Source organism: Crocuta crocuta, unplaced genomic scaffold, assembly GCF_008692635.1.
Source record: "Crocuta crocuta isolate KB4526 unplaced genomic scaffold, BGI_CrCroc_1.0 scaffold1, whole genome shotgun sequence".
Taxonomy (NCBI): Eukaryota; Metazoa; Chordata; class Mammalia; order Carnivora; family Hyaenidae; genus Crocuta; species Crocuta crocuta.
The window spans coordinates 6119419-6131797 of NW_027527930.1; the positions used below are offsets into that span (position 1 = coordinate 6119419).

General features: G+C 41.0%; 1 protein-coding gene across 1 annotated transcript; it reads left to right on the top strand.

The window, feature by feature from the left end:
• The first annotated feature begins 711 nt into the window (after positions 1–711).
• On the top strand, positions 712–10526 carry AREG (amphiregulin). Its single transcript, XM_077751274.1, has 6 exons — positions 712–974; positions 1985–2233; positions 4826–5024; positions 5734–5889; positions 8433–8532; positions 10305–10526. The coding sequence occupies exons 1-5, from the start codon at positions 914–916 to the stop codon at positions 8524–8526; spliced, it is 759 nt and encodes a 252-aa protein (XP_077607400.1). The 5' UTR covers positions 712–913; the 3' UTR covers positions 8527–8532; positions 10305–10526.
• Positions 10527–12379: the final 1853 nt, after the last annotated feature.

Genomic DNA, 12379 nt, shown 5'->3' on the forward strand with positions numbered 1-12379 from the left:
GTAAAATAGGGGAAAATGCTTCTTAACCAGCCAGGGTACTGACCGAGATGGTGCAGGTAATCCTTGAAGCGTGTAGTTCGGCAATAATAGATGGTCAATAAATCCTCATTTTGACAAGGCCCTTGGGACACAGACAAATGGGAGGGGAGATGATTTGAAATTCTGGCCGCTTTCCAGCAGTGGGTAAGAAAGGGCTCTCGGTTGAGAAAAGGGCCCGTCAAAAACAAAGCCGCTCCTCATTAGGGGGCGCTCTCTCTAGCCATTTAATGAACTTCATAATCCCTGTTAAAAGGCATCGGGCTCTCCTTGTTAAGTCACTCTTAGCCTTAAAGTACTTTTACATCTTAATATGGAGCCTTTCTAATCAATCCCTGCCATTTGTAGTATTAGGATCAACCAAAGTCTATACGGAGGTTTTTCAGGAGGTTGGAAAAAGTGGGACTTCCGACGGTCAGGTATTAGCTCTCCGACTCCTACTCTCGAATGTGGAGCGGGCGTGTTCCCAGCTCGCAGCTAGGGTTTAATTTCCATTTCCTCCCCGTGGCTCTCCACGCTCCAGGGAGGTGGGGCGCCTGCCATCCGCGTGTGGTTTTGGGGTAGTAGCCTCTTCTGGTGCGGCCGCCCGCCTCCACCCACAGCCGCGGCCGTGACGTCACGGCCTGGCCTATAAAGCGGCAGGTGCGCGCCGCGCCTCCGGAACGTTCGCACACCTTTGGCCCGCGCGCCCGTGTCGGAGCCCAGGGATCCCGGCGCGAGCTCTAGGCGCTCTCCCAGCGCCCGAGCCCGGCCGCGCGGCGAGCACAGCCGCGCACTCCCTCCCGTCCCCTCTCTCTCCCGCCACCTCCCGTTCCAGCCGCGTCTCCCCGCCGAGTTGCCCCAGAGACCGCGACGCCGCCGCCGCGCCGAGGGACCAATGAGAGCCGCGCTGCTGCCGCCGGCGCCCGTGGTGCTGTCGCTCCTGATCCTGGGCTCAGGTGAGGGCATCCCGGCTCCGAACTGCCGGCCTGCGCTTCTCCCACGGCGGGAGGCGTCCGCGGCAGCTCCCTCCCTAAGGTTATTGCCGAGGAGGAGGAGGAGAAAAGCGGGCAGGTGCCTCTGACGTCCCAGGTCAGGAAGAGGGTGCCAGAGAGTCCCTGAATTTTTGCTTTAGTCCACCTGGAGGAGACTTCAGGGATCCTGTGGTCCAAGTCCTACCTTTTACAGATAAAGAAACCGAGTCCAAAAAGGCGAGGTGATTTCCGCAGACCTTAGAGTAGTTAAATCCTGGACCCAGAGCGCTGCCTCCTGTCTACATTCTCCGTCTCCTCTGTCGAGTGACTGTACCTTCACCTTCCCAGAGGGCCTCACAACGTCCCAGGTAGAAGCAGAAGCACCACCCTGTTGCTGTTTCGGTGAGACCTGAAAGGTACAGCAGGGGCCTGACACTTGAGGCCCTGAATCTAACCTTGTCCCCCCAGTTTCTTCCCTAGGTAGGGACAAGAATAATGAAACAATGACAGTACGAGTCATTACTATCAAAGAGCGTTGATGTTGTGTTACGTTTACATGTGTGACCTTTTTAAAAATGAGACGACGTGTTAAGACAGTTTGATACTCATATCTAGAACCCATCCATGCAAATGGGTCATTCTGGCAAACACTAAGGCGTTGGGCATGTGAAGCGATGGGACTCTATGCATTACCTGTTCCGTAATTAGATGAACTTGTCCATTTGGCAGCATTATTTGGTGTGGAAGGCAATGGAGACTATCTGTGGAAAAGAAAACCTCGATGAAAGAGGCTCTGTAAATTGGAGCAGCTGAGTTTGCTTGTTGGCAAAATGTGAAGATGCTTTCATAAGTGACTCAATCCCAAACAATAGCACATGTGCAATAACAGCTTTGATATCAGAAGATAAACATTTCTCCTGAACGCAGCTGACTGGTGAGAAAGGCACTCACTCTGCTTTACCTTTTCTTTTCTCTCCTTGTTCTTTCTCCCACAGCCCATTATGCTGCCGGTTTGGATGTCAACGACACCACCTCAGGCAAAGGGGAACCATTTTCTGGGGACCACAGTGCTGATGGATTTGAGGTCACCCCGAGGAATGGAGTGTCCTCAGGAAGGGAGATTTCCCCTGTGAGTGAAGTGACTTCTAGTAAGGAACTGTCCTCGGGGATCGACTATGATTATGCAGAAGAGTATGATAACGAACCACAAATATCTGGTTATATCATAGATGATTCAGTCAGAGGTGAGTGGAGGATAAGGCAAAAACATAGCCTAGAAGATGTGTGTGTATGTATGAGCAAAGCTCATAAAAGAAAAGCCATTCCCTGGATCTTGGAGTGTTTTTCTTGTGTGTATGTGTGTTGCATATCCCTTGGGGAAGCTTCCACCTGAGATGGAAGGAGCTGTGTGTGGGTACATCTGATATGTCTGGAGCTCTAAAAGTGGTTAATGTCTGTTTAGTCTGCTTTACAAGTAGGAATTGTTAGCATTTTACAAAGATGTTGACTGGAGAAGGTGGTTTTGTCCAAGGTTCCATAGCAAGCTAGCAGTTGAGCGAGAATGAGAATGCCACTGTTTGAGGACACCCTATGCTCTTTCCCACCGGCCACACAGCCTCCATGCTGAGTGGCAGGCATGGAAATCAACCAGCTGCCAACTTCTGTGGCTACTCCCCTCCGCTAGGCTTCCCTAAATACCTGCATTTTAACACAAATAAGGGAACAGAACAAAGTAGTGGGGAAGGAGCAATTGGACATTAGTCTTTAAGTCCTGGTGACTTTAAGTCCTGGTGACTCTAAGTAACTGGTGATTCTAAAACACAACAACAATAATAATATAACCTTCTGGAAATATTAAAGAGCAAATATGCATGGATTTCAAATTGCTAAAGTCATGATTTAACCCCAGATTCCATGTGTTAGTTAAATAATAATGACCCACAGTTTTGTTCTCTTTTGCTATTATCTGATCTTTAAAAAAGAACATTTGCTTAAAATGAGAGTACCAAAGTAAGAGGTTAAGTATTGTTCATTACCCTGCTATTACTTTGGAGTTTCAGGGCAGATGACGTCATCAGTAAATCTAAATATCCTAGAAACATCCCGCTATGGAGGCAGGACATAATGCCCCTTCTCTCCTGACCCTAGTTTCCCTGACTTCTCCCCCTCTGTCTGCCTCCCAGACCCGGTGAAGGGACAGCAGGTGATACCACAGGGACAGTGCCTGGGTTTAAGCGACAAGTGGGAAAAGCTTTAGGAAACACTCCACTTGACCCCTTGCTCAATAACTTGTGCTTTTATGTGAGGTGGGGAAGAGTTTCCCTTTATACTTCTTTTTGGAGGGGTAAGATTAGAAACTGTTCTCTTAAAGATGTTTCAAGCCATTGACATTTCAAAAGGCCAAATAAACTGTTAGCAGTGAAACTGACTAGTGCCTTGTGAAATACAGGGAAACTGATGGTTGAGCTCCTTTGAAAGGCTGTTGAACCCCTGGGGTTGATGTCTGTTGCAGCACTTCAGCATCGTCTCTGTCTACAATTTGCAACATATCTGATAATGTGCACCATATCTGATAATGTGCTGTAATATTCATTTAAAGTGTTTTCTGTTAGAGGACTTATTCTAACTTGTGCGTATTTATCATCAAAGGTTCAATATAAAAATTGCATAAGCGGTTAAACTTCGCTCCTAATTTGACTATTATTGTGTCATAATAACCTGCTAAAATCCTCATAATATTTGTTTGTTGCTTCCTTAATCACAGGGTTCTATCTCTGATACCCTTCCCTATATTTCTAATGTTTTCTGTTTAATGGGACATTATGCAGGACCAGTATGACTAATGGTATTATGACATTATGGCATTTTTCCTCCTTTCACTAGGTTATGTTTGCTAAATACTTGCTTAGATAAGCCTGTGCAGGTACTGATACAACAAAACACGCATCTCCAACATGAACGCTCCTCCTTCCCATATTTAGTATGTGGGTAAACTATGCCCTGCATGGCAATAACACTGAATGAATGTTGCTGTAGATCAAAAGAGTTAAGATGAATGAATCTCTGAAGCATATCAAGTACAAATATTTCTGGATTCCTATTTTTTTCAAATAGATTGACCACAGAGATGAGCCCCATATAATTAATAATTAGAATCCGTCATAATCTGGGAGTTGGAGAAAATTGATTAATTCTAATATAATTCTGTTTTTTCCACCCTCAAGTAACACGCAGTAATTCTCCACTATGATAATGGGCACAAGACTGAGATGCATAAATAAAATCATACTAAAGCCTGAGGTTAATCAGTAGTTTTGACCTATCCAATAGAAAACATAGGATGGGGGAATGCCAGGTTTTGATACCTCAGCAATGTCATTCTCTAGCTGCATGTCCCAAGGCACATAACTCGTCCTCATTCAGCTTCAGTTTCCTAATCTATATCACCTGGATAACAATGCATTCAACTGTGATCTGAGTTTAATCAAATTAATGCTCATTACCAAGAACTTGGTTTGTATAAGAAATTCAAGAAGTGTGCAAGGTATTTCCTAGATTTTTTTAGAGACAGGTAAATACTATTAATAATACTGGTACAAATAAATTCAAAATATGTTTCTGAACTAATAAAATAATGAGGAGGTTCAGATTTTTAAGTGCCACACCACTCAGATATTCTCTTTAACCAATTATTATGTATGAATTTGGGTTAAATAATGAGAAAAATGATTATCATCTCCATGAGCTCTCACTGCTAGGACTTCTTTCATGTCTCCAAAATGATATGCAGGATGAAGAGAGACTGCTGTCAATAAATCATATTTATTTTTTTTTAGTTGAACAGGTAGTTAAGCCCATGAAAAACAAAACAGAAAGTGAAAAAACTTCAGATAAACCCAAAAGAAAGAAAGGAGGCAAAAATGGAAAAAACAGAAAAAACAGAAAGAAGAAAAACCCGTGTGATGCAGAATTTCAAAATTTCTGTATTCATGGCGAATGCAAATATATAGAACACCTGGGAGCAGTAACATGCAAGTAAGTTTTCTAAACTTAAAAAGAAATCTATGTTTATAACGCTAGGTCTGAACCACCTAGATGCAGAAAACCCAGTGTCAAGGGTCTGTAAGTTTTTCTTAAAGGACCAGCTGGCAAATAATTTAAGCTTCTCTGGTCCAGATTATGTATGTACTTACAATTAAAATGTAACCATTTAAAAAATGTAATCATTTTAAACCTGGTAACCATCCTTGGCTTTTTTTTTTTTACACACTGTAAAATAAAAGCCTGGCAAATGGCCACATTTGACCTATTGGCTACAGTTTGCTGACCCCTGGTTTTATAATATACAAAGCAAAATAAATAAAAATATATAAAAAGTTTAAAAAACCTTTTAGTACCTAAAGATACTCCTCACATATGTTCTGTCCTCCCTGCCCTCAAAAGCCACTAGCACATTAAATGATAGTGGAATGTATTCTCTGCATAACAAGTCACTGAACTCATCAGTTGGTCATAAAAGGGGCACAAAGAATGAGAAGGTGTGTCTTCCTGGAATATCACACCCAAACTAATCTCAACTTGTTCTTATGCTAATAGATCTTTGGCCTGAATGCATTCTCATTGAAATACAAATCGAATCGATGGCATGCCTTTTTTTTTTTTTTTGAGTGTTATAATTAAGTGCTAAAATATATAGAATGCTTTCAGTTATTATTATTAATTTCTGAATGTGGGTTGTTTCCAGATGCCATCAGGATTACTTCGGTGAGCGGTGTGGGGAAAAGTCCATGAAGACCCACAGCACAGTCGACGGTGATTTATCAAAAATCACTTTAGCCGCCATAGCTGCCTTTGTGTCTGCCATGAGCTTCACAGCCATTGCTGCTGTTATTACAATCCAGTGAGTATGGCATAACTTAAAGATTCCTAATAAAATGATAGCAGCTTGGTTTATTTTCAGTGTGCTATCACAAGGTACTAGATCCTATTTTAGCTGAATTCTTCTACGGGTGACGTGGAATCCTTGGTCGTATGTTTACACTTCACTAACAGAGATCACAGAACTAGGTCAGAATTTCTATTACTTGGGCCACCATTGAAACTTCATATGTAAAGTTCTTTTTCAAAAAGCCTAGAAATTTTTTGAACTTAAAAACGGATGGTTGTGTTTCATGTCCTATTGGAACTCATGGCTACTTCCTATTGGTATCCATCCACTATGAATATCTTTAAGCTTCAGGAAGCTTCCCAGAGTCTAATGAAAGCCTGGTTCTGGTTCACAGTAGGTTGTCAGAGATTCTGCTTTGGCACTAAAAATCACAAAAAGCTTCAAACCAGGAGCCAAGCAAAGATACATCTGCCTTTGTTAAAATGCAGAATTTGGAGTTAGAAATGTCATAGCGTGGCTCTGATTTGCATAGAGCTTATGCCTACTTTGTAATTGTCAAAGGTAATATGGGAACTCAATTACTAAAAAAGAAAGAGAAAGAAAGAAGGAAGGAAGGGAGGGAGGGAGGGAGGAAAGCAGGAAGGAAGGAAGGAGAGAAAGAAAGGAAAGAAAGAAAAGAAAGATTTCCTCCACATGGGCGTGGTGTAGGAAGCAGAGACAATTCGGTTACTGTCTACTCCTGCAGTATCTGCCCTGTGCTCATAATAACAGATCATCACACTTCATGACCAATGAATGTTAGAAGTAGACTGTTCCTGGTAGTAGGCACTGGTGGGTATGTCAAAATGGCATTGTCTGTCAGACAGAAGTCACTGAATGAAGGAAGCTGGGGGAGGGCGTGAATGGCTCTATAATGACTCATGTGCTACTAGAGCTTGGGAAAAGCACTAGACTCATTATTCTAATTTTAGGTCTTGGTAAATTACTTTAACAACTGGACTGTGTGCATGATCTACCACTCCTGCCATTCAGAAAACAAGGAGTTATCTTCTGCCATTGTTTACTATTATTTAAGATGCAGATTAGATAATGATAAAAAAGACACATAAAAAACTGTTTTATGATGCACATAGAGTTTGATGTGTGATTTGAATTTGTTTTACACACCCTGGAAATTATTTTGATCTGTTAGCACCTCAAGCCAGTTATGCAAATGTGTCCAGGAAAAATATTCTCAGACAAATCATTATTGTTTGACAGAGAAAGATGGAAGGGAAAAAAATAGCCAGATAGGAAAGATGTTTTGAAATAATTATTTAAACTTGTGGTTGTTTAGGGTGAAATATTTAATACTCCTTTGGAAAAGTATGGAAAAATTTTTGTCATGTTGGCACTCTTAAAAGTAAGCAGTGACTTTTCTCCCATATTCTGGTGTTTGAAACATATATCAAACACTAGCCCAAGCCACAATTTGCCCTTTTTTCAGCATTGAATTTTTTCCCGAACATCATGTCAAAGTTTTTACGATTTTAGTAGGAAGAGTTAGTAGATGGATTAAAGACCTACCCAAAAGAGAATTTCTTGTACAATACCAAGACATTTCTAAACAATTGAATTTTAATAGAAAGTAACAATAAATAAATCTAAAAGGAAGTAGTTGTTATATTTAGGCATAAAGAAAACCCAACTTGTTTTGTAAGCTTGTTTGAAAAAAATGTAACCATTTCAGTTAATTTGTACACGTGTAAAGTCCTTCCCTAGTAAAATTCTACCATCTTTTTCTTCCTCCATTTGCACATGGTAATTGTGCTAAGTGTTGAGGAAAAAAAGAATGAGATCTTGCCATTTGCAACAACATGAATGGACCTAAGAGGGTATAAGGCTAAGTGGAAGTCAGACAAAGAAAGACAAATACCACAGGATTTCACTTATATGTGGAATCTGAAAAACATAACAAATGAACAAACCAACAAAAAGCAGAAATAGACCCATAAATAGAGAGAACAAACTGGCAATGCCAGAGGGGAGGGAATGGGGACATGGGCAAAGTGGGTGAAGGGGAGTGGGAGATACAGGCTTGCAGGTACGGGGTGAACAAGTCACGGGAATGAAGGGCACAGCACAGGGAATATAGCGATGGTATTGTAAAAGTGTTACATGGTGACAGATGGTAGCTACACTCGTGGGGAGACTAGCATAATGTATAGACTTGTTGAATTGCTAATATCGTGTGTCAGCTATTAAACACACACACACACACACACAAACACACACACGAATGTGTTCTATGCCATTTGAAAGTTTGTGTCTCAAGGTATATCTACTTAAATCTCAGTACTCTGGGAATATGTTCATATAAAGTCACCATGAACACCCCCTTGAAAAGAACAGTTGTAAAATATTTTAGAGCTGGGTTTAAGTTTTGGTTTGGTGCATAATACAGCATAACGGTCTAGAGGGACTCACAGAAAGGAATTCCCTGTACTCACAAAAACCCCAGTCAAAATGGAGATGAGTAGAACTTTGATGACCGTAGAATATCTTGTTCTCTGAAGGCTTCGAAAACGATACTTCAGGGAATATGAAGGAGAAGCTGAAGAACGAAAGAAACTTCGACAAGAAAATGGAAATGCACATGCCATAGCATAGCTGAAGGTAATGAATGATAAAGGTTTGGGTTTAAACTTTAGATCATATCCTATAATTTTGAAAAACTACAGCATCTGTTATCTCAAGGAAAGTGAGGAAAGTAACTGTCCTCAATTATGGAGACACTATGAACATGAAAGTCTTGTTTTTGAGCATGAGATGGGTTCACTAGTGAGAAAGGGCTATGTCCTTAGTATCCTAAGAGATGTAGAGACGAGGCAGACACAGATCCTCTTCTCAAAGTTAGTGTTTAGTAGATAGAAAATAGTATAAGGAACCAGAATGCTAGGGCCAGTGAGCTGTGTCATATTGAAGGGAACATGGGGAGTGAAGGAGAAAATGGAAAATATAAAGTGTTGACCATGGGGTGTGTGTAGGGAGCAGGGCAGGATGTTGTATGTAGGCATTGGAAGTGAGCCTCAAAAGACTGAAGAAATTGGGATAAGCAATTATGAAGGGAGAAGAAGATTAATACTATGAGATGGACGGGGTCCTAAGAGATGTAAAGATGAGACAGACACAGATCCTCTTCTCAAAGAAATTAATGTTTAGTAGATAGAAAAATGGCCTCGTTCAGATGGGTGTTGGAGAGGAGGTTGGAATGATAGGTTGAACTCACGCGGTGGAGAGCCAAGTCAGCTGCACAACCACAAACATAAGAAAGTGGCAAGAACAGGATGAATATCCTTTTAAAGACAGGAAATTGGAAGGGGGAAGGCGGTACAAATTTGCGAGATATCTTGGTTAAGATATATTATAGTTCTTGTTCATATTTTGTGTGTGTGTGAAGAGGTAGAGTTTAGCACATTGTAGGAAAGGTGAGGAACTATATAGAGAGGAATAAAACTATTCATCACTACAGTGGACAGCTAAAGAGGAAGAGGAGGCAATGAGATGGAGGACACATTTAAAATTGGTCAGGAGAAGGAACTCCATTTGCTCAGACATTTCCGAAAGATGTCACATCCTTAAATCATCGATACTCTACCTTCATGGGTTTAAGAATCACTTGAGATGCCGTTTAAATATGCATATTCCTAAGCCAAACCTTAAATCTCCTGCCATCCAGTAGTTCTTTTTAGTGAACACTGCAGCTGCTTGGAGAAACACTAGGCTTGGCATTGGTTGAGCACAAGTATTGTGTTCTGAGCCTATTCCAGAATTAGTATGCTAGCTCAGTAACTCATGAAATAGCTAATTACCCACACCAGTGCTGTACTCAGTACTTACTGCAGCGAAATTTATTATTGTATTGATCTTTGGCTAAGACCATCAACATGAATAAAGGTACCTTTTGGTTCTTTAGTGCAACTGAGATCTCTCAAACTAGGTCTGAAATGACTTTTGGAAAAGGAATATGCTTGCCTGGCACATAGGGGCTGCTATTAACTGGTAGCTACTATTATTATGCCCTTGGTACTAATTATCCCAAATTAACTGTATATCGCAAATACACTATGCCACTTAATCTTTTTAATTATGTCACTGCACAGATTTGGTTAGGAAAACGAATTCCCGTGAATGTTGAATTTTATTAAGCAGAATCTGATGAAACAGCCTTCAGCATATGCAGTCCTCCACCTAAGTAGGCCTGTAACCAAAGGAGGTGTGAAAGCGGAATCCAAGTCCAAGTGATAGTCTGTCTCTGAAAAGCTCTTAGCATTTTTCACAAGACATTCGAAATAGACAGAAATTTTGATCCCTGATTTTTTGGATATTTTCTTAAAGCTCTATTAAAATAGATCTTATCTCTAATATTTTATTTTATTTTTGAACAGGGTATCGGATCGGAGTCACTGCCAAGTCACAACCACAAGTGATGAGTTGGTTCCTCTTTTCGGTGGATTATAAGAAAACAGAACCTTTTCGTTCTGATGGTTTTAAACTTTGAATTGTCGCTTTTTATGCTAAGTCTTATTTCTGTACATAAAGATGCATGGAGATAAAAAGTATTTTTTCAAGTTGTAAATAATTTATTTAATATTTAATGGAAGTGTATTTATTTTACAGCTTATTAAACTTTTTTAAGCAAAGAGATTGAGAGTTTGAATATTAGTTTTGAGATTGCAAGACTGTAGGGTACTTTTCTCCTAACAGTTGATCATTTCGAAAGAAGTTCCTTCTATTTTTTCCTATTTTCATATTATTCTCCAAAGCTTACTTCTTTTCTTAGAAATCACTCTTGGGGAGCCTGGGTGGCTCAGTCATTTAAGCCCCCGGCTTGGGCTCAGGTCATGATCTCGCAGTTTGTGGGTTCGAGCCCCGCATCAGGTTCTGTGCGAACAGCTCAGAGCCTGGAGCCTGTTTCAGATTCTGTCTCCCTCTCTCTCTGTCCCTCCCCCACCCATGCTCTTGTGTGTCTCAAAAATAAACTATTAAAAAAAAAAAGAAATCACTCTTAATGGAAAAACTATAAACTATAGTCATTTAATGCTCCCACAAACACTAATATCCCAAACCAACCTTTCTTATTCCATGTAGAACTTACTCCAACTCCCAGTAATTTAAAAACTTCTAAGATCAATGTGTAGCATTGTCTCTCTGTCACAGTATACACAGATATTAGAAAAGAAAGAAAATCCAATGCCCAATCTGGCAAATAAAATAAGTGGGAAGATTGCAAATGTGGCACTTCAAGAGAATCAGGAAGTATTAAGAGACTTTTTTCTCTAATATCATGACATGAGTCTATAAAGCACTAAAACCCACTCCTTTTCCTCCCATTGCTAATTTTTTTAGACATTATCTTAAACAAACACATGTGCTTCTGTGGTGAGTGCTCCTTCAAGAGCATAAATTCCTTCGAATGACCCAGACTTTGGTTATTGGGGCTGGCCAACTAAGTTACCTGCACGCAAGGCAAAACGAGCTAACCTTTATAATGCATGGGGAATATTTTGAGGAAATTAGCCAATAAGTATAATTCCAGCAATCATCCCACAGAGTTTCATGAATGAAAAGTGCCTAAAGCAGAAATACTTCCATTTCTCTCTAGCATACCATTCTCCAAAACCTTGTCCAGTGATCATCTAACCCACTGGTTCCCAGCCTCAACCTGCACATTATCACATGAGTTTCAGGTGTCTAAATGCCTAGCCCTCTGTCCCAATGGTTTAAAAGGACTAGTGTGAGTGTGGGTCATTGATAGCCATATTTTTTAAAGTTCTCCAGATGTTTTCTATATGCAGCCTGTGTTGAGAACCTCTGATTCATCTCTGCTTGGACATCTTCAGGCCACATTTTCCTCAACCTCATTCATGAAATGCTTCTTGTGGATGATTCAAGTGTAGTGCTACAGATACAAGACAGAAAACCCCTGACTTTGAGACATTTGCCACCCAGGTGGTGGGAAGGAATATGTCTTGTCAATATAGTGCAATAAATAATTGGATGAGGTGTGTACTGGGGATCCATGGGAGCTCTCATCTAGCCTGGCCTGAATGAGTCAAGGAGGGCTTTCTAGAGAGTTGCTAGCTGAGATTATCCTTGAAGGGTGAGTGGGAGTTATGTGGCCATCACTTACAGGCACAAGCAAAACTGCCAGGTCATGAAACAGATCTGAAAGGAAAAATGCATAAAATAGTGCAGTATTACTGAAACAGAAAGTGAGAAGGCAACAGAGGCTGTAAAGGAAGCAGTGAGGGCAGGGTCACATAGGACCTTTAAGTATACTGCAGGCCAGAGGAATCATTCAAGCCAGTTGGTCAAGGGTAGAAACTTGATCAGATTTGCATTCCAATTAGGTTATCAGGCAACCAGGTGGGGGAGGGACTTGAGCCCAAGCCAAAGGTCAAAGGACTGGCTTGGGAGCAGTTGAATGAACACCTGAAGCTGAGAAGGTAAAACAGGGAAA

Coding starts and splice junctions, on each gene's coding strand:
- AREG (XM_077751274.1), top strand. CDS start 914: ATGAGAGCCGCGCTGCTGCCGCCGGCGCCCGTGGTGCTGTCGCTCCTG. Junction 2,234..4,825: donor CATAGATGATTCAGTCAGAG/GTGAGTGGAGGA, acceptor ATTTTTTTTTAG/TTGAACAGGTAGTTAAGCCC. Junction 5,890..8,432: donor GCTGCTGTTATTACAATCCA/GTGAGTATGGCA, acceptor TGTTCTCTGAAG/GCTTCGAAAACGATACTTCA.